This window comes from Bolinopsis microptera, chromosome 7, assembly GCF_026151205.1.
Source record: "Bolinopsis microptera isolate Bmic1 chromosome 7, MBARI_Bmic_1.0, whole genome shotgun sequence".
Lineage (NCBI taxonomy): Eukaryota > Metazoa > Ctenophora > Tentaculata > Lobata > Bolinopsidae > Bolinopsis > Bolinopsis microptera.
Window position 1 is genome coordinate 10,921,072 of NC_087078.1, and position 21,786 is coordinate 10,942,857.

A 21,786-nucleotide genomic window follows, 5' to 3' on the forward strand; every position below is an offset into this window, starting at 1 on the left:
AGAATAAGCTGAGTATTAGGAGGTAAGAATAAGCTGAGTATTAGGAGGTAAGAATAAGCTGAGTATTAGGAGGTAAGAATAAGCTGAGTATTAGGAGGTAAGAATAAGCTGAGTATTAGGAGGGGAGAATAAGCTGAGTATTAGGAGGGGAGAATAAGCTGAGTATTAGGAGGTAAGAATAAGCTGAGTATTAGGAGGGGAGAATAAGCTGAGTATTAGGAGGGGAGAATAAGCTGAGTATTAGGAGGTAAGAATAAGCTGAGTATTAGGAGGTAAGAATAAGCTGAGTATTAGGAGGTAAGAATAAGCTGAGTATTAGGAGGGGAGAATAAGCTGAGTATTAGGAGGGGAGAATAAGCTGAGTATTAGGAGGTAAGAATAAGCTGAGTATTAGGAGGGGAGAATAAGCTGAGTATTAGGAGGGGAGAATAAGCTGAGTATTAGGAGGGGAGAATAAGCTGAGTATTAGGAGGTAAGAATAAGCTGAGTATTAGGAGGGGAGAATAAGCTGAGTATTAGGAGGGGAGAATAAGCTGAGTATTAGGAGGGGAGAATAAGCTGAGTATTAGGAGGGGAGAATAAGCTGAGTATTAGGAGGTAAGAATAAGCTGAGTATTAGGAGGGGAGAATAAGCTGAGTATTATGTATTAGGAGGGGAGAATAAGCTGAGTATTAGGAGGGGAGAATAAGCTGAGTATTAGGAGGGGAGAATAAGCTGAGTATTAGGAGGGGAGAATAAGCTGAGTATTAGGAGGGGAGAATAAGCTGAGTATTAGGAGGGGAGAATAAGCTGAGTATTAGGAGGGGAGAATAAGCTGAGTATTAGGAGGGGAGAATAAGCTGAGTATTAGGAGGTAAGAATAAGCTGAGTATTAGGAGGGGAGAATAAGCTGAGTATTATGTATTAGGAGGGGAGAATAAGCTGAGTATTAGGAGGGGAGAATAAGCTGAGTATTAGGAGGGGAGAATAAGCTGAGTATTAGGAGGGGAGAATAAGCTGAGTATTAGGAGGGGAGAATAAGCTGAGTATTAGGAGGTAAGAATAAGCTGAGTATTAGGAGGGGAGAATAAGCTGAGTATTAGGAGGGGAGAATAAGCTGAGTATTAGGAGGGGAGAATAAGCTGAGTATTAGGAGGGGAGAATAAGCTGAGTATTAGGAGGTAAGAATAAGCTGAGTATTAGGAGGTAAGAATAAGCTGAGTATTAGGAGGTAAGAATAAGCTGAGTATTAGGAGGGGAGAATAAGCTGAGTATTAGGAGGGGAGAATAAAATGCTAAGACGTTAATGGACAGCTATAACCATTAGCTTGAAACCATGTCTCAATATAGAGGGTATAATTGTCAAGTGGGTCTAACTTAAGAGTGGGTGTAACTGTGTGCTACAAAAAATATCCTATGTGGCAAGAAAGCTCTATATAATCTGATAGCCTAATGTAGATCCTACCTTGATCTTTGTAATGATGATGTAATGAAACACTACACGCAGCCCCCCCGGCCCTGAGATGAGTCCTCAAGTACAAACAGTTTTCAAATTTAATAAGAAATTATAAGTTGATTTCAAGCTTCAGGCAGACTTTTATACGACTAATTTGTGGCTTGAATTTAGTTCCGTTATAACATTGCTGTTGTCATTGTTGTTACACTCATTGCTATAGCCACCGGGATTGTAAGTGCTCCATGTTTTATTGTTATTTGTGGCTCTCCCTTTGTCCTCCCCCTATGAAAATTCTTTGATACTTGTGTACGTGATAACTTTGTTCGTTATTTTACAGATTCTCAGTATGCTATTTTTGGCAGGCAAACAAGAATGCAACCTTTAATTTCATGGATTACTCTCTAAAATCTACGCTTCGTCTCTATAATATATAAAGTATAAAATATAAATCCTTACTAATATTTCTCTGGAAGATTTCCAACTTGCCTCCTGAAAAGATTTTATCATTTATTAACCTATTTACTTACTATTTACTTACCCCCACGATTAATTATGATATCCGATCCTTCCTCTAATATTCTAAAACCTATTATCACATTCGTGATACTGAATATTCTAGAATGACACAACATCAGTGTTGTCACTTTGATCTGCTCGTTACTCTAACAAAATAACATGATAATGTCAAATGTGGTGCTTAAAATTTGAATAAACGCCAGGTTTAAAACCCAGCACTGTATTCTATGTGGAAAGAAAGCTCTATATAATATAACTAGTGTAACCCGGCCTACGGCCGGGATTTCACTGCCGCAGTTAAAAAGGGTAGGAGTAATTACCCGCTGAGTCAAAACCCGCATTAGGTGACCCAATAGTTTCTTAAACAATAATCTCATAATCAGTTATTTCTTGTGGATAATTAAGTCATTATTAGCCATGAGGCACCACACTCCATGATCATAAGGTCTGAACACCGAGTATTACACCTCATCACTCCCGTCTTGAACCGCTTTCTATTTTTATTTAAATCGTTATAGAAATTAACCCTTGTTAACTCCGCACCACACCCGCATATTATATTTGAAAACACGCATAACATTGTCGTATGAACTCTCTCTCTCTCTCTCTCTCTCTCTGCAGTCCAAACAGACCCCAAACACTAACAGTCCCCCCTCCCCTAATAAGCTTAAGGTATAACATTACAGCGGATCTTCCGGGCTAATCCAATTATGACGCAGCTATAACATATTACACAGTAATGAGAGAGAGAGAGAGCAAGCCCCGTAACTCTTGCCGTTCTGCTCACGCAATTTTATGTAACATTTGTGGTACAAAACCATCAATTAAACCACTTACCATCGGCCGATTTTTAAAAAAATTTCCTATGGGCTTCATCAGAGTTTTGTCGACACTATACCGAAAAAATCAGTCCCGTAACTCTTACCGTTTTTTTTGTATAACCGACCGGAAATTACACACGGACAGACAGACAGACAGACACACACACACACACACATTCTGGTGTTATTAAGGTGATAGCCAAATGTAGATCCCACCTTGATCTTTGTAATAATGAAGTAATGAGACACTACACGCAGCAACCCCCCCCCTCCTGAGATGGGTCCTCAACTACAAACAGTTTTCAAATTTAATAAGAAATTATAAGTTGATTTCAAGCTTCAGGCGGTCTTTTATGCGACTAATTTGTGGCTTGAATTTAGTTCCGTGATAACATTGCTGTCGTCATCAGTGGCGTAACTTTGCCTGTTGGCGCCCCCCCCGCTCAGTGACAAAAAGCGCCCCCCTAAAATTTTTTGTGTCCCTAAAAAAAAAAAAAAAAAAAAAAAAGGTCGGGTACTTTTTTTCTCGCCCCCCCTAAGGCTTTTTGCGCCCCCTGAAGCAAAAAAGGGTACCCCAAATATTTTTTCGCGTCGACCGAACGCTAAATTGGACAGGGAAATACACAAACAAGGCGTTTTTCAGTGAAAGGGCCTAAAATTCAGGAAAATTGCACCCCCCTTATACGGCGCCCCCCCGCACAGCGGGGTCTGCGGGGCCCTAAGTTACGCCACTGGTCGTCATTGTTGTTAGTTGTTACACTCATTGCTATAGCCACCGGGACTGTAAGCATGCTCCATGTTATTGTAATTTGTGACTCTCCCTTTGTCCTCCCCCGCCCCCTATGAAAATTCTTTGATACTTGTGTACCGTTGTTCGTTATTTTACAGATTCTCAGTATGCTATTTTTGGCAGGCAAACAAGAATGCTACCTTTACTTTCATGGATTACTCTCTAAAATCTACGCTTCGTCTCTATTTAACCCATTAGGGACGACGAGTTTTAAAGTTTGCCGATTTTGATGCCGTTTAAAACACTAGGTCACTTTACAGCAAAAATGAGATATCCAAAAAAGCTAATCTGTATCTCGTTTACTTTAAAAGATACAGCTATGGTCGCATACGACCCACTCGTCCGGGTCGCAAACGACCCATCACGGTTTTTCGGCTTTAACTTCTGAAACAAAGACGTTAGGATAAAATAAAATAAAAAGCATAAGTTAAAAACATATGGTCAATACTGTGTAACTCTAACCTTTTAAAAATAAAGAATTTTGGTCATTAACGACCCACTCGGCTCACTTGCTTATTACTACATATGTCCATGTAACTTCTTGAATTCAGCCTAAAGCATGACATCATAAGTTCAAAATCGCCTCTCAGCAAGTGATAATCATCATAAACTGCGAAAAATCGGTTAAATGGGTCATTAGCGACCCACTAGGACCACAAAATTGATTAATTAAATATAATGTTGTCAAACTTTTACAAATATTAGTATAAAAACATGTTATATCTTGGTCATTACTCCTGTACGTTGATTTAAATTTTAAAATCGATCAACTGGGTCAATAACGACCCACTCAGAAGTTGAACCACGACATTAATTATCAGTATCATGTTGTTCTACCATCAAGAAAGACACTCGTAGGTCTTAATTCCACGCAAACCACGGGTGGCTGACTACTAGCCCTTCTGAGATCTGGAGTCTCGCGGTAATCTGCAGATCACGTCACCCAATGACTGACGAATAATGGGCAGAATTGGATTGATAGGTAGGTGAGTTTATCAGCTGTTAGTACACGACCGTAATGTCGTGAGACAGCAAACAACATGCCTATCTTTTCCCGGTTCCTAGAACGTCCAAGAAGAACTATACAACTGCTGGATTCAGATTTCAGATGGCTGCATCTACTCTCTTCGCAGCTCCCTTTCTTTACTTCTTAGGGGCCGTTCATATATTACGTAATCACTTATTGGACAATTTTTACGCCCCCCCCCCCCACCACATAGCTATTATGTCAAAATTACACAAGCTTAATCATTTGGAAACTCCCCTCCCTCTCGGCCGATTACGTAATACTTGTTTTCGTTTTGAAAGCTGCCTCGTTGTTGCGGGGTTTGTTACCCAAAACGAGGTAGTTGTCTGAGAGATTGCAGGTTGCAGCACCGCCAGCCAAATGGGGGGGGGGGGGGGGGGGGGGGGGCTTTTTCCTTGTCCTTCTTCACAGAGCTGTAGATGTAGCCATCTGAATGCAGCAGTTGTTTAGTTATTCTCGTACTTTCTAGGAATGAAAAAAACATATTGGCATGTTGGATTAGAATATGCAATTTGACCACTCGTCTTTCAGTATTTACCCAAGGTTACATGATATCTCGTATACTTCGTTCAGGGGATTTTTCTTGAGTGACATGATCTGATCACCGTGGGACCCTGGGTCTCAAGCGGTGGGTTGTAGCAGGTCGTTTACCAAGATTCGAAATTGACGAAAAAGGTAACAGAATCTAATAAGCAACAACAACAGCATGGCTATTACCTAGCAAGTTAGGAACGAGGGCCGATTCCTTTTCTTTTGCGGCACGGCCACGGTCCTCTCGGTACAGATTTCCACGCACCATAGTATTATAGTCAGGACGTAACTCCAGGCATATGCAGTAGGGTTATTCTCGCAGCTCTTTGATGAGTGATGACGGCCCTTCAGTTGGCCCTGGATCTCAGAAGGGCTAGTAGTCAGCCACCTGTGGTTTGCGTGGAATTAAGACCTACGAGTGTCTTTCTTGATGGTGGAACAGCATGATACTGATAATAATTGATGAGGTGGTTCAACTTCCGAGTGGGTCGTTATTGACCCAGTTGATCGATTTTAAAAGTTAAATCAACGTACAGGAGTAATGACCAAGATATAACATGTTTTTATACTAATATTTGTAAAAGTTTGACAACATTATATTTAATTAATCAATTTTGTGGTCCTAGTGGGTCGCTAATGACCCATTTAACCGATTTTTCGCAGTTTATGATGATTATCACTTGCTGAGAGGCGATTTTGAACTTATGATGTCATGCTTTAGGCTGAATTCAAGAAGTTACATGGACATATGTAGTAATAAGCAAGTGAGCCGAGTGGGTCGTTAATGACCCAAATTCTTTATTTTTAAAAGGTTAGAGTTACACAGTATTGACCATATGTTTTTAACTTATGCTACAGTTTTTATTTTATCCTAACGTCTTTGTTTCAGAAGTTAAAGCCGAAAAACCGTGATGGGTCGTTTGCGACCCGGACGAGTGGGTCGTATGCGACCGCAGTTAGTAAACAGCGTCTAGCTCTGTTTGTGAACATCTGATTATCACGGGCTTTTCATATGTCTCAAGGAAATCGTTGCCCGCAACTATTTTGTCCTCAACAAAATAAGCCTACATAAAGTTTTAATGTCCCAATCAAGGCAAGAAGTAAAGTGAAATATTTTCTAATTATGACGACTAATTAGCCTAATTATTTAGTTGTTAGTAATTAATTGGGTCTCGACTGGAAAGTCAATAATGAAGCCCAATAAATTTTGAGCATATGTGCGAAAGATTCGTTGCGTTTAGTATTATGGTTTGTCCTCTATAGCCTCTAGAAAAGGTGGGTCGTAAACGACCCTATCGTCCCTAATGGGTTAAAGTAAAAATCCTTATAAATATTTTTCTGGAAGATTTCCGACTTGCCTCGTGAAAAGATTTTATTATTTATTACCCTTTTTACTTACAATAACCCCCACGATTAATTATGATATCCGATCTGTCCTCTAATATTCTAAAACCTATAATCGCATTCGTGATACTGAATATTCTAGAATGACACAACATCAGTGGTGTCACTTTGATCTGCTCGTTTCTCTAACATGATAACATAATAATTATGTGACATAATAATGTTATAATTATGTGACAGTATTATGTTATAATGTGACATAATAATGTTATAACTTGACCTGATTATGTCTCTAATATGTCACGTAGAGTTAGGGTCTGCCCACACTACGCCTCTATTCCCCGAATGTCTGCCCACACTACGCCATGTTTTGACGGGCCACATGGCGTGGGTCAAAAAAACGGATTCACACAACGATTCACACACGCCATGTGGCCCGTCAAAACATGGCGTAGTGTGGGTAGACATTCGGGGAATAGAGGCGTAGTGTGGGCAGAACCTTATACCTAATCGGACCCACAGTTAGAGTCCGGGTCACTCGTTGTGCTCTAATTTGGATGTTTTAAGTTGTGTAACTGAAATATCTTTAATATTTATAATTTGTGGATATTATTTTTATCTATTGAATTGGTTTATTCATTTTTCGAGGGTGTCTAATAAATGTCTATCCTTATAGATAGACAATTACCATTGCTGAAATTATCTGTATACTGTTCGAAACTTCTGCAACATGCAACTTAATATTTATAATTTCTTATGTTCTATCCAGTCTAACTTGTCTCACCCAGACGAGACTTTGTAACATGATATATCACTATTGAACCTTCTATATTATCATTTAAGAAAGTTTCACGAACCATATAATTGTAGTTTGCACACGACTTTTAGTTGTTTATACTTTGAAACCAGGTTACTGGGTTACAATAATTTGGCGTCAAACGTCATAGTCTAAAGTTGTAAGCATTGTTTACATTTCCGTAGTCATTTTTATGTCCATTTCATCCATTAATTACCAGATTAGATCATTTTCTCTAACCCTAATGATAAATAAAATTCTTCCCTGATATTCTAGCCTGATCGAATTCCGATATTATCCAGCATAAACCGATATTTGGAATTTCACTTATTACATTGACATTATGCTCAGTTTCCTAGAATAGCAATTCATTAGTTACACTTGTACATGACATGAAGTTATAAAGGGCTCACAGTCTTAGTTTATATAGTTATATGTACATTGTTCAAAATATCTTGCTACATTCTACCAGAACAATGACCTCTCCAGTCTCCAGCCCCAGTATAAGTATTCTCACAATGTTAGAATGTTCGTACGTGTATTAGCAAAAGGAGAATCACGAACATTGGCGCAAAGCCAAAAAGATTTATATGACCTCAGAGATTTTATCAACTATCATTTGTTATTTTTAGTCCATTATCCTCTGGTTTTTGAAGGAACTCACTTTAAATTTTATCGCTATTTCTCGATTTTATTTCTTGTTAGTTTTACGCATTTCTAATCTTATCTATGAGTTTAGAATTTCAGACGAATTCTGTGAAATCCTTTGTACCTGGCAAAGTTTCATGGACCAAATGTATCTGAATAAAACATGAAAAAAATTATGGTAATTTTATCTCTCTGCCATTTGAGAAGTTTGGATAGATTTTTGTTATTGTGCAAAGTTTGGAGTCTCAAATTACAGCTGCACTAAGCTAGCTGCTAGATAGTCATGCTAGATGGGGTCATGTGCAGTGATTGAGTGATTGGGTTACCTGACCGAATAACACTCCTGTAGATTTGTCCTCAGAAAATCATGATTGAATTTCGTGCCCACTTTTAAGGACATTTCCATGGCTCATATTCTAGAACATTCTGGATAATCAGTGCGAGCTTTCAACCGGTGTTTTATTCAAAATGTTTAAAATTATTTACTGCATGAACTTTTTTGTTTAAATTATTTTCTCCAGGCCTTCTCTTTGTATGTTATATTTTCTCCAGGCCCTAAAAATGTTAGTCAGTTCACTTTGCATCGTATCTAAATGTACCCGTTTAGTGGTCCAATATCGATTTGAGTCCAACTCACCGGTGAATCTAACGTAAAAATCATTTTTTATTAATCGAAACAACATGAATTTTGCTTTCTGGTGACTAAAATCTAAACATATCAGCATGGACATGGACGAGTCCATCAGTTCCCTGTTCGAAGAGGTCTCACACGGTTACAACGAACGAATGAACGAATGCAGGGCACTCCTAGCAAAAGAATCAGTACAAATTTCCAAATTTCTCAGAGAAGACCTTGAAATACTCCTTGAATTCACCGAAGCTGCCTGGGCAAAGTTTCAAGAGGAATTCCAGCCTACAATGAGTGATGATTCGTCACTCTCTGGGATCATGGTTATTGACAAGTGGCAAGAATCACGTTTCTCCCCGCACGCCTTGCTACACCACCTGACGGTCATCAAGGAGAACGTGAAGCGAGTTGAGTGGTATATGGACGATGCTAAAACTGAGGGGTTGGGAGTGTACCTAGGTGATGATATAGAACATTGTGCTGACTCCCCTCAAGATGTTATTGTGTCCTTTACTTTCAACACCTCCGCTTTTAAAAGCAAGGATTTGAAGGATGCCTTTGATTGTCTCTGTAGACGTGATTTCGATTCAGCTTCATCGCTTGCTTCTGGTGAACAAGATGAGAAGATAAACGATCTGGTTAGCATACTGATTGTGTTTGATTCGTTCGTTCTTTACTCCAAAGAAAACAGCAAAGAGTCCAACAAGAAATTTGCCATCTCCAATGGTTCCGAGTGTCATGATGGAAGCCTTGCTTACACCAGCATCTTCACAGTGGATGGTGAGAAATATTTCGAGCTACCAGGAAAACCCAACAGGCCAGTCTACGTAGATAATTCTAAAACATCCCATTCCCTGAAAATCAGTCTGAGCTCAACAGGTAACGGTGAACAGAATGTTACCGGGTACAAACTAATGGTTTACGAGGTTGGAGTGCTGATCAGATCAGTGCACCTTCCCAAAACTAGCTCCGCTTCACTACAGTTTCTTGTGGAAGACTTACAGCAGGGAATGGAATACTCGTTCAAAGTGCAGAGTGTTTCTCAAGCAGGATGCTCACCTAAAAGTATCATGAGTGAGAAGATACTGCTGGACGCTGCTGTCCCAGCTGGACAATTTCACCAGGAGGAGGAAGAGGAGGGTTTTGTTAGTGATTCAGGTTCAGAGCTGTCTCTAGATGAGATTGATACAGATGGTCCCCAGTTGGTTTCCTTCGCACGCACTCCAGGTTAGAATCTAATACAGTAAAACCCGGTAAGCCCCGATTTAACACGCCCCGATTTACCGCAAACCCCGATTTACCGCGGCCATTTTCTTCCCCCAAATAGGGCTTAACATACATATTACATAATGTGAGTTATTGAGATAACTGCAACTGATGTCCACACTTTAGGTTTAGAATTATAAATATATGACACTTACCAAACGTTGTGGTTTCACGCATATCATACGGGATACAAGGGCATTGGTTAATGGTTATGCAGCCATAATTTAGTTGACATATAGGCGTACGTGTCAATCTGAGTTTTAATGCAAACTATTGAAGTAAACATATTTATGAACATATTTATCCTCACTGGGTAAAACATTAAGCATTTCTATTCTTTCATTTTCACTCTTATCATAATCAATAACACTATCTTTTACTCTTATCATAATAAATAACACGGTGTTTTTAACTCAGGTTTCGGTAAACCAACCTTAAACCTTGGTTTCGGCAGCAGCAGTTCCAGAGAATATTCCAGCGGAAACAAAGGAGGAAGAAATAACTTGTCCAAGAAGGGGTTAGAGAGGGATATTAAGAAAGAGTACGGGAACAAGAGAGACAATATGAGTCGGTCAGAAAGATATGAGATTGAGAAGAAAATGGGAAAGTCTCTAAACTTGCGTTAAAAGCAGAGATTGAATTATGAGATGCGTGTTATATCGAAAAAAGCTTGAGGGGCCTACCGAGAGGATCTTTCTGAGGGGAGACTCATACAAATCAGTGACAGTGAACTCTTCAAGGCTCAAGCCCCAAATTTTGTTATGATAAAATGTCAATCAAGTCGGCGCATGCGTTAGTTTTTAATTTCCCACAAGTGTAGTTGTACCTCATCAGAGCAGTTATAGAGTTATAGGGTTAATATTTTATTGTTTGAATTAACTTTTCTACCTTATTTTTATCATAGATTTGTACCTACTTTTTTTATTTCGTGATGATTTTTTGCATGAGTTGGAAAATTTCAAAGATTATTGTTGGAGCGTACTGCAGATATTGCACACTTTTTATTTCATGAAAACCGTCTATTAATCAGCTCGTTAAAAATCGTTTGTTCGAATTTTATCTTTTGCTGTATTTTTGGATCGATTATTCGTTCGTATTTTTTGTTTATAAATGGTTTTAACATATTCATGACATAATGATAAAGGCTTCAAATAAATAAATACACCAATAAAATAAACCCTAAACATTTATCCCTCACAAAAAAGTTACACTGACCAATATCTATAAGGTTTATTCATTTGTTCATGTTCTAATAAAGCCTTCGACTACTATAACGGGTTTCAAGTAAATTATAATCACTAGCAGGAACCCGTATAACCCTAAAATGGTGTCAAGACTCAAGAGACTAAAATAATAATTATCTATTTAATTCGCGTTTTTGACACTACTTGGGGGTCCAAATTTTGGGCTCTAAAACTCTTATTGCTTGGCCAATTTTTTATTTTTTCATGCTGACTTGGAGGCCATTAAAGCATTTGACCCAGTCAAAAAAAATTCAATTGTATATCTTTTGCGGTTTTGCGGAAATTCGCCTTAAACTTGATGCCTTGGTGTCAGTAAAATGGTACGGATAAACACATCCATATACCTTATCGGACCTTATTTGGAGGGACATTACTTGAACGCTGGAGGCCCTAGCGTTCATCTTAATGTCCGTTCAAATAAAGTCCGTTCAATTAATGTCCGTCCAAGTTAAAGTCCGTTAAAATTTTTTCAAAAATTTTTCCATTTCGAACATTTTGTCCAGAATATGACAACTTTGAAAACTTTATTGTGCCGTAAGTTAACGACGGAAAGGTTCTCCTTGGTCTGCCGGAGGCACAGAAAACTCTACTAGTATATGATGCAGATGTTTTCAAGGGTCACTTGGCGGAAAAAAGTCAACGAAATTATGGCACTCAACAACATAGTTCATGAACTAGTCCCCGCCAACATGACAAACTTGTTCCAGCCTCTAGAAATTACGGTAAATCGTGCTGCCAAGGACATTGTCCGACGTTGTTATAGCTCATATTACTCAGGGGCGGTAATGAAACAGTGCTAGGAAAGCTCCACGTGATGTTAAGGTTAACCTTTAGTTGTCTAAGATAAAGCCACTTCACGCCGAATGGCTTGTAAAAGTGTACTGCTTAATGACTGCTTTTCTTACTTACTGTATAAAAATGGATTTAAGAATCATTTGCTGAAATTAAAAAAACGTCAAAACAATTGAAAAAAATTCGGATTTTTGATGGTTTTGAATGCCTTCGAGGCTCGAGCGTTCATATTAATGTCCGTTCATAATTATGTCCGTTCATGTAATGTCCGTCCAAATAAGGTCCGATAAGGTATATCGTCTCGCTTTATATATAGTAAGATGACACAGTCCCATGTGAATGTGATAGTTACACGTTGAATTACACATAACAGTTACACAACTCATACGTCATCTTATTCTTCAGCAGATGTTATGTTAGGTTAGAATTGAGTTGACGAATTCAAATAGCCATACATACAACCTTTTTTTGAGTTAGTTCTTAGTTTGACTTATAGTTTGACTTTTCATGGTCATTTTGTTGGCAAGTTGTTAGTTTCAGTTTTCCTTTGTCATTTGTTACGACTATAGTTTAGAGCTAATTTATTATTTGAGCACTTTGAGGACAATAAATACTACCGAATACCAACCTTATCGAATTATTATTCATTATTATAATTAAAAGAATTATTCTGTCTGTCTGTCTGTCTGTACGACCGCCCACGTGCAAATTAGACGAGAAATTTAAATAAGAAGTTAGGTAAAAGCCAAAAGGTTGCATAGCGCAACGGTGTTGTAATGCACACGTGCACGTGCGAAGATTGTTGGAACGGCATTTTGATCGGTTTTGTGGTAATTTCGTTGTGTTCAGTGCAAGCTACATTTTAATCGGCTGTATCTTTGGTTGTGATGGATATTTTATGATGGGATAAAAACTTACTATGGAAGAGTACAATTACCTTCCTCCCTGTGACAACGGTCTTTCTAGTTAATTTATAAAATAATAATCCTCAACAAGCAACGATCAGAAATGGTACCTTCACTGAACTCTGGTTCAAAACTTGGCTATGTCGTGTTCATATTGGTTACATGTTTGGTTTTCTTGATGTTTGAACTAGCAAACGACAAAGGAAAAAGGGTGGGGATTTCTGACACAGGCTCCTATCTGGTCAGTTCGCCGATAATGAATATCTCTGGCAGTGATGATGTAGTTTCAGACACATCAGGGAATGTGATGTCGACATTAACAAATTCAGACCAACAGTTCGAGTCAAAAGATAAGCCAAGTTCAAGTCATCCAGAACAGACATTAATTAAAAAGAACTTAATGTTTATAAAGACCCACAAGTGTGGAACTTCCACCATAGTTGATGTTTTTTATCTCAGAGGAGTTAGAAGAAGGCTCAACTTTGTCATGTATCCTTATCAGCATCAACTAGATCTGCTTTTAGATGGGTGAGTTTATTAATATTATGTTTAATAATATTAATATTATGTTTAATATATGCAGGCATGTAAAGGAGAACTAATTGTTCAGTGTTCAACAGTGAATAGTGATACATTGTCACATAGAATTACAGACATAACCTTACAAATTTATCTATGATACACTACCGAATACAGTTTCTTGTAATCTGGTAAAGTTTCGAGACTTAAAATGATACTGAAAATTAAGAGATAGCGAGAGAAGAGAAATACCCGGATTATTTACAATCGTAATTCAATCTTATACTTCTAGCAATAGGCATGTGATGAGGGTCGCACGTAATGAAGGAGCAGTGCCCCTTCACAAAAGTAGACCACACCGGACAGTAGTAAAGTATAATAATAATAATTGTAGTAGAAGAGAGAGAGAGAGAGAGAGAGAGAGAGAGAGAGAGAGAGAGAGAGAGAGAGAGAGAGAGAGAGAGAGAGAGAGAGAGAGAGAGAGAGAGAGAGAGAGAGAGAAGAGAGAGAGAGAGAGAGAGAGAGAGAGAGAGAGAGAGAGAGAGAGAGAGAGAGAGAGAGAGAGAGAGAGAGAGAGAGAGAGAGAGAGAGAGAGAGAGAGAGAGAGAGAAGAATAGTTGTAGTATGGATTGTACCACGCTACCACATGGAGTTCAAATAGTAAATTTATATGGGGTGTACCACTGTAAATGTAGTAAACACTCAGTGCTATAGGTAGGAGTTTAGGTACTTCACTGGAAGGGTTCTGCCAACGTTGTTGTGACTTGTTATCCATGTGACGGGACAATTTGTGTGATAGCTGATTAGTTAGCTTTTTACTTAATTTCTTAACAATTGAGCATCATTTTAGATGAGGCCGTGGCACAAATAATTCAATAAAACAGCCCGAAATCCTTACAGCTTACGTCCGTTTGAAAATTAGAACTGCAGAAGAGAGAACGGTTCATAACTTTATTTCGAAGAAATGATGGCGCCATTCAAAGAGAGTTCAAGTTCAACATTGAGACGTTGGCGTATTACTCGATTTAAAAACCTTGTGTTGGTTGCTCTTGTTTGCATTTTGATAGTCTGTTTGTGTCGGTCTCAGTTGCCATGGAATCATAAATTCGAGATCACACTATTCCCGGGATGCGAAGACAAGGAGCTAGGAGAATGCCAAGTGCGATCTGTTCTCGAAACAATCAGATACTATCAAAATTCAACTCCAAGACAGACAACCACCAATAAACGAAACCTGATGTTCATTAAAACTCACAAATGTGGCACATCCTCTTTAGTGAACACGTTCTATTTGATGGGAGTGAGAAGTAGACTGAACTTTGTTGTTCAGCAGAGTGACCATCCGCATACACTAGCACTGAATATTGATCCAGCTAAAATGAGGTCGTTAGAAATTATGTTTCAAGTGTTCTTTACTATTTCTAAACTTTAACTCAATCTTATCCCAAAAACTTAATAAGTAAATTTATTATGTTGCCATCTTTGATTTTAACGTTTCAACGATTGGCTTAAATAAGAATTAGTAACTAAAGTCAACCTTTCAGACCACTGCTACCTCCGAGGCCGGGAACAGTTTACAACATACAGTGTCAACATGGCACTTTCCAACCAGATGCTGAACACACGATAATGCCCAAAGAAACCTCTTTTTACTCTACTATTGTCAGATCTCCAGTGTCCCAGTTTAAGTCTGCTTTTAGCTTTTTTGGTGGTGAGCGCAAAATGCGAAAGGTTTGTAATCGTAGTAAAACTAATTATTTTCAGCCTACAATTTTTTTACTTGGGCAAACATCTGTTCTCCTTTGTATTTTTTCAGTTTATTTTTCCTCAGAGGTACGGCAAAGTCTCAATGGACGAACTGATTGGACATTATTTGGATCAACAGCCGGCTCCCACCGAGTATGATGCCCCACACTCTGTTTATTCAATCAACGGTATAGCTGCAGATTTGGGATGGTATGCTTTTTCTGAAAGGTTTGAGATTCATACTTTGATTTTACTTTCGACCATGGCCCGGCCTCTGTCGAATTTTTAAGTGGATTTCAAATATTCTACATACATACCTGTGTAATAACTTAAGGGTAGAAATTTTGAGAAGAACCGGTTTTTATAAAAACAACAACAAGATTTTCTAGGTCTTAAACGAGTACGATAAAAACTTATTATTGTCACATATCTTCAGTATGGCGGGGTCAACACTTCAAGAGAAGATTAACGCCTTTATAGAACATCTGGACCAAGAGATGGACTTTGTTATGATAACCGACAGAATGAACGAAAGTCTTATCCTTCTTAAAGAATATCTTGGCTGGAATATGACTGACATTGTGTATCTAAATCGTATGGTCAGCTCCAAACCAAAAGTAACAATGTCAGAGGAAACTAAAGCCAGAATATTGAAATATCAAGTTATAGATGTTCAAATATTTGATCATTTTAATAAAACATTCGAGCTGCACCTCGATAGGGTAGGCAGAGAAAAAGTAGCATCACAAGTCAAAAAGTTTGAAGAAATGAGGGAATCTTTTGAAAACAAATGTTTTAATAAAAACATGACCGTGAAAGGTCCCTATGGTTCGGTATCATGGGAGATCACAGACTACGGTAGAAATACAAATTTAGCCTGCACATTTCTGCAGACCCGAGATATAAAATTAACAAATGTCGTTACACAGCTTCAGCTTACCCAAGATTATACCGTCCCTATCGACCAGCCTCTCGTGATGCGAGATATGGTTTCTAAAATCCAACGGGACTATGATAATAATGAGGATCCAGTGTGACACACAGTGTGATCAACAAGTAATCCTTTCGCATTTGATTGCGATGGTTTCATGTAAATTTGTTGAGAAAAGGGAAAATATTTTTGGTATTAAGATTGTCAAACGTGATTATTTATTTTATAATGTATTTCACATTATCATTGTTATTTGTTATGTTGTTTTAAATTGAATGTCATGTTTCAACAAAAATTGGTAACTTTCGACGATATTGATAGCTCAAGTTTCATTGTTTCGTACAATCTAAACAAAAATGAAATGTCCTGTAAGTGTAAAGAACTATATCAGGGCCGCCGAAAGCTTAAAAGCTCGAAATTGTAAAAGAATTAAACTCAAGCCTCGTATCGGAATCTAGAGGCCAACGTTCAACGTCAGTGCTATTCATTTATAACATTCATAATTTCACAGTCCTTGAAATTCAAGAAACTGATAACAAGTTTTACCGTTGAAATATAAACCATCTGCTTGTTTTGAAGTCCTTATCTCAAGCAAAGGAGGAAGATAGATAAGGATTATAGGTGTATAACATGGTGTATTATTACAGTGTTATACAACAAATCTGTCAGCAAGCACATTATATACTCTGCATTAAACTTAGCCGAGCTTATTTTGTCACGTTCTATTTTTTGTAGCACGTATAACCTTTGTTCTTTTATTTTTAAGCTACTCAGTTGTAGTAGTCGGTGACATATTTACTTAGCTATTTTCTTATAGTTTCGTTTTTTTGTGTTTTTATGCCGTTGCCGGGGAGTTTCGACCTCTTTTACATCGATTTTAAAAATGATTCATGGAATGGAACTAGTAGAGCTTGATAAATAGAATATCATATTTCTAGTCCGAAAGGGGTGCCTTTTAAATTATAACATCAACGAAAGCGCGGCCAACATTATGCGCTTATAAACTTTGTAAAAAGGGCAGCATAGACGGTAGACCTCAACGTTAATACAATCCCATCTATTTCTAATTACAGTCAAAAATATGAAATAATAAATCACCGATTGCTGTCAGCTACAGATAAGATTGAAATTAAACAGTGAAAATATAAAATTTAATTACCATGACACCAGATCTTACGTTAAGATCTATCCAGAAGCAACATGTAACTGTAAGTGAGATGAGCGCGGAATCGTATAACTATATTATAGAGAACAAAAGTGGGTTAATCTTAGCAAATGAATAACTCATCAAGCTGGAACGTAATCCATGACCATGCTCCATAATGAAAATTTTAAAATCTAGTCACTTTAGTCACGATTAGATGTATTAGAGTTTTATGTATGTGTAGTTATACTTATACAGTCACTTATACTTATATAGTTAGATGATATGATAGTTTGCAGGGATTTGAGCTTCTACACACAATGTGTTGGAATCTGATGTTATAAAGTTACAGTATTGAATACTCTGCCTCCAATATACTCACGCCCACTGCCCACTGCCCAACTAGCCCAACTCATCTGCAATCTGTGATCTATCATCTTGACGATCTAAATCTAATCGCACAAATTTCTATGAGGGTTATAATGTTATTCAAGATTTATACATCTTGTATTGTCAGGAAACTCAGTGTTAACTCAGACATTAACCTTGTAAGTTATTTATTGTGTTAAACTCCTGTATGAGTATGACTATGAAGGAATACAAGAAAGTGCAAAAATTCAACAAAACTTAATGTACACATTGCACAATTATGACAATGTGTAATGTAACATTATGCATGAAAACAGAAGTGTATGATTGCTTACATTTAGTGTGTACACAATTTTTAATAGTGATAGTGATACACCAACGCGTGTATTTCTCACGCGATAGCGCGCTAGCTGCTATGTTGAATGTACATATGTAGGTACATTTTGACTCTTGAGCCAATACACGTACACGTGCGTGCGCGCGCTGTCCCTTACATTGAGATATTTCAGTGATCGCATGAACTGTTCAGCTTTGGTTTGTGGTTTTTCCTTAAATTTATATTACAGTCTGGCGTTTCTACTTCCTTCACTATTACATCCTTTTTACTGCTCCCTGTTTCTGCCCTGCTTTGTAAATTGTGATGGTTTTCCGTTTCCCGTTATCAGTTAAACAACCTGTAGATTTTTCATTTTACAATTACATACGGTTAAATGTCGAATTTCAGACCTGCAAACTCCGGACCAAATAAAAGTTGAACCAGAAAAGTTTCGGGTTTTTCCGAAAAGTGCCGAAGCTTTGATGGTAAAATTACTGGGGTGCCATTATAAAATGCAATTTTTCGAAAATCATGCCGCATGTCCAGACTCCAGATCTTTGATGTTAGTGTAACGCTATTAAAGTGGACAAGTGGTATGCATTATTTAACTTCGTTACACTGGCTGCTGAAAAGTCAACCTCTCTGAGCAGTGGACGAGAAACAACCTGAACCAATTTAAGTTACATTCTCGAATTTTAATTCTGAAATCTGAATGTTAAACGTCCAAATCGATGATCAATTCCGACATAATTACAGTCCTGCCTAACACATTAAATATTATCGTACACAATTTAAGCGTTTTATTGACTTTGTGGGCAATTTGCGCACAATATCACGTGATTTGTTGTTTCCTAGATTATTCATCTCATACCACCTATACTAGCTCCTTACATTACCAGACCTTTTTAATACCGGACTTTTTGAACTTGGTAAAATGTTATTTTTAACGGATCCTATCTTATCTGATCCGCCGAGGTGTTCACCAAATCTGGAAGTTTGGTGAGAATATCGCGAGATCTTGGTAAGCACCTCACATCTGCTGCTGTTCTAGGGTATTTATCATTCGGTCAGTTTGTTCTAATACTTAACTGTGTCACCTATGTATCAAATTGGCAATTTCAGATCGGGACATTGATAGCAACTTATACATTAGACGTACACAGTCTATATGAGTATATGCTTGCATAATATGAAATCTGAATGGTAATTGTTGGGGTGGGTCATCTCAGTGTATCATGTACATTTTGTAGCAGTTTCATTAGAGTTTCAGTGAACTGACGATCATTTTCTCATCAAACGTTCCTTTGAGACGTTTTACTTCCGATTGGTAGTTGATATAATCGAGAATTGGTAACCTATGATCCTGATCATACATTTTGTTGTATAAATCTCGCTGAAGATGCACAATACCAGCTGTTCCCTGGCCCTCATCTCAAATCACAATTTTCCAATTTGTCAGTAATAAAGCTCACCTCTCACATTGTGCATGGGCTCCCTAATTACCGTATACTCCACTGAATAATGTATGTGTATCTACACTGAGTACATATATAGCTGAATGAATGTACAGGAAGTGCGGAGGTCAGTGTTGCTTGCGGAGGTCTGCCCCGTGTCATGAGTATTGCTTGCGGAGGTCTGAGTACTGCTTGTAGCTACCGAGCTGCTGCCCCAGAGAGAGATTAGCCATTATCCCAAACGGAGGGAGCTGCTTACAAATACATCACCTCACTCCTTTTATTAATTGCCCCGCTGTCGTGATAGAGCCGATTGCCTTTTTTGGTTTCTTCGTCGCCATATTTTGCGACTGACAGTTATACTTGATCTTCCTGTGTCGATGTACCTACCTATTTCAGTCTTTTAAGTGTATTGAGAATTCGTGTAGTCTTGTATTCTTGTATTCTTGTTGCAGTGTTCTTGTTGCAGTATTCTTGTTCAAGTATTTATTCCTGTTGTTGTTCTTTGAATGTCGTTAAGGATATTATGTTAATTTTGTGTTAAACTAAAGAGACCAGACAACGGTGGTATCTCGTATTTCTCATATTTTAATTATCAAGCGAATCAAACATATCGCACACTGTGTATCGGTACCAAACTGTAGCCAAATATAACTCATTCCGAATAAAATATAACCTCTTGACCATGATAAGACCATAAGCTGAGTGATGAAATTTTTGCTGAGATTAACCACCGCACCGGTGACATGGTGGCTGGTGTCTCCACTGCACCGGAGACCTGGTGTCTCCACTGCACCGGTGACCTGGTGTCTCCACCGCACCGGTGACCTGGTGTCTCCACCGCACCGGTGACCTGGTGTCTCCACCGCACCGGTGACCTGGTGTCTCCACCGCACCGGTGACCTGGTGTCTCAACCGCACCGGTGACCTGGTGTCTCCACCGCACCGGTGACCTGGTGTCTCCACCGCACCGGTGACCTGGTGTCTCCACCGCACCGGTGACCTGGTGTCTCCACCGCACCGGTGACCTGGTGTCTCCACTGACTTACTGACTTGTGGTGACCACAGAAAGTAAGCGAAATAGTAATTAATAGTAATTCTCGTGAAGTTCCGCAGTATGTGCCATGATTGGTAAAGTAATCAATTTTCTAAATTTTACCAGATAACAGACCCCTCTAAAGATAATGGATAGTAATAAATAATTACTTATCAACCAATGAACTCTGCATTATCAGTATACTGCAACCTAAGTCAGGTAAAGTACCTAATCTTAATTACATTTAATTAGATTGATATTCTAGATATCCAATTAAAATTAATGTCGTCCTGCTCAATACTATTTAAAACTTGGTGAATTTGATAAACCGTTAGTGTCTTTGACCTTAACGTTTCTTGTTGTTGCTCTTGCTTTTTGTGGTGTGATTGAGGGATTGTACAGCTATCATGGAACGAGTTGTATCTAAGAACTTGTTTAACTTCCCTCTCAAAGGGATCGCAGAGGGCCAAGTCGCTGAAATCGACGCTCAAATCAAGCAAATACAGAGCTCTGGACCCCCAGCTGAAATAGGACGGAAGATACAGGAGCTCTCCCTTAAAGATGACGATGAGTCTCTGAATCAACTCCTTGCAATGATCAGGGCAAACAACGCAGGAATGTCAATGATGGTAAAGATGGTTCCACCATTCCAGGAGGCAGCCAAGCAGATTTCCGTAACTCAATTTAAAGTTCCAACCTCTCACGATGGAAATTTTGACGTTCTGGTCGAAGTGTACACCCCTCAAACCTTGGTAGGAAAAACAAACAATGCTGCCTACATCTTTGCGCATGGGGGAGGATGTGTGTCAGGTACAGCAAACAGCAGCAAACCCTTCCTGGACTTCATAGCATTATCCTCCAATGTGGTGGTGTTTAACGTGGACTACAGGCTAGCTCCGGAGACAAAATGTCCCAACAACGTCAAGGACTTCTACGAAGCTGTAAAATATGTCTGTCACAACGCACAGCAAGTGAATGTGGACCCCAAGAAGATCTGTATTGGTGGAGAGAGCGGCGGAGGGTATGTGTGTCTGGGGGCGTGTGTCCTGCTGGCTCAAAACAACGAGTCTCACCTTATTAAGCTGGCCCTACCAAGTATAGCCATGGTGGATGACTACTGCTTTTCTGATCCCGCAGCAATGATGCTGGAAGAGAGAAACAACCACATGGTAATGCGACGAGTCTGGCAGATGATCGCTGCTGACATCACCCAACAAGCTGAAGATCCTCTTCTTTACCCAGGCAAAGCTAGCGATGAGGTGCTTGCTAAGTTCCCTCCGACTATCATTATCGAGGGAGAGTTTGACATGTTCTTCACGTCCTCCGCCAGGCTAGCCACACGGTTGAGAAGAGCTGGGCGGCTCTTGGAGTTTGTGGTACTTCCTGGAGTCACTCACGCTGTTTGTCTGTTTCCTGTTTTCAGGATGAGCGAGATGTTTAATGGAACTATCAAGCAAGCTCTACAGGAATATTTACACGAGTAAGACTGCGGTATCTGGATAGATAATGATTCTGTATTTTTGGTCC

General features: G+C 38.8%; 3 protein-coding genes across 4 annotated transcripts; all 3 read left to right on the plus strand.

Annotated features, from left to right (window-relative positions):
* The first annotated feature begins 8,616 nt into the window (after positions 1–8,616).
* On the plus strand, positions 8,617–10,889 carry LOC134818876 (uncharacterized). Its single transcript, XM_063828574.1, has 2 exons — positions 8,617–9,764; positions 10,221–10,889. Exons 1-2 carry the CDS (start codon positions 8,633–8,635, stop codon positions 10,427–10,429), a joined length of 1,341 nt encoding a protein of 446 aa, XP_063684644.1. The 5' UTR covers positions 8,617–8,632; the 3' UTR covers positions 10,430–10,889.
* Positions 10,890–12,846: 1,957 nt separating this feature from the next.
* On the plus strand, positions 12,847–16,259 carry LOC134818875 (galactosylceramide sulfotransferase-like). Of its 2 annotated transcripts, none has more exons than XM_063828572.1 (4): positions 12,847–13,272; positions 14,808–14,994; positions 15,095–15,237; positions 15,446–16,258. In XM_063828572.1, the coding sequence occupies exons 1-4, from the start codon at positions 12,848–12,850 to the stop codon at positions 16,044–16,046; spliced, it is 1,356 nt and encodes a 451-aa protein (XP_063684642.1). In that variant the 5' UTR covers position 12,847; the 3' UTR covers positions 16,047–16,258. The 2 variants fall into 2 exon arrangements, with proteins under 2 accessions (XP_063684642.1, XP_063684643.1); XM_063828573.1 differs by lacking the exon at positions 12,847–13,272 and adding an exon at positions 14,162–14,646 and having other exon boundaries at positions 15,446–16,259.
* Positions 16,260–20,666: 4,407 nt separating this feature from the next.
* On the plus strand, positions 20,667–21,743 carry LOC134818688 (carboxylesterase NlhH-like). The gene has a single exon (XM_063828328.1). It carries the CDS (start codon positions 20,667–20,669, stop codon positions 21,741–21,743), a length of 1,077 nt encoding a protein of 358 aa, XP_063684398.1.
* The last annotated feature ends 43 nt before the right edge of the window (positions 21,744–21,786 follow it).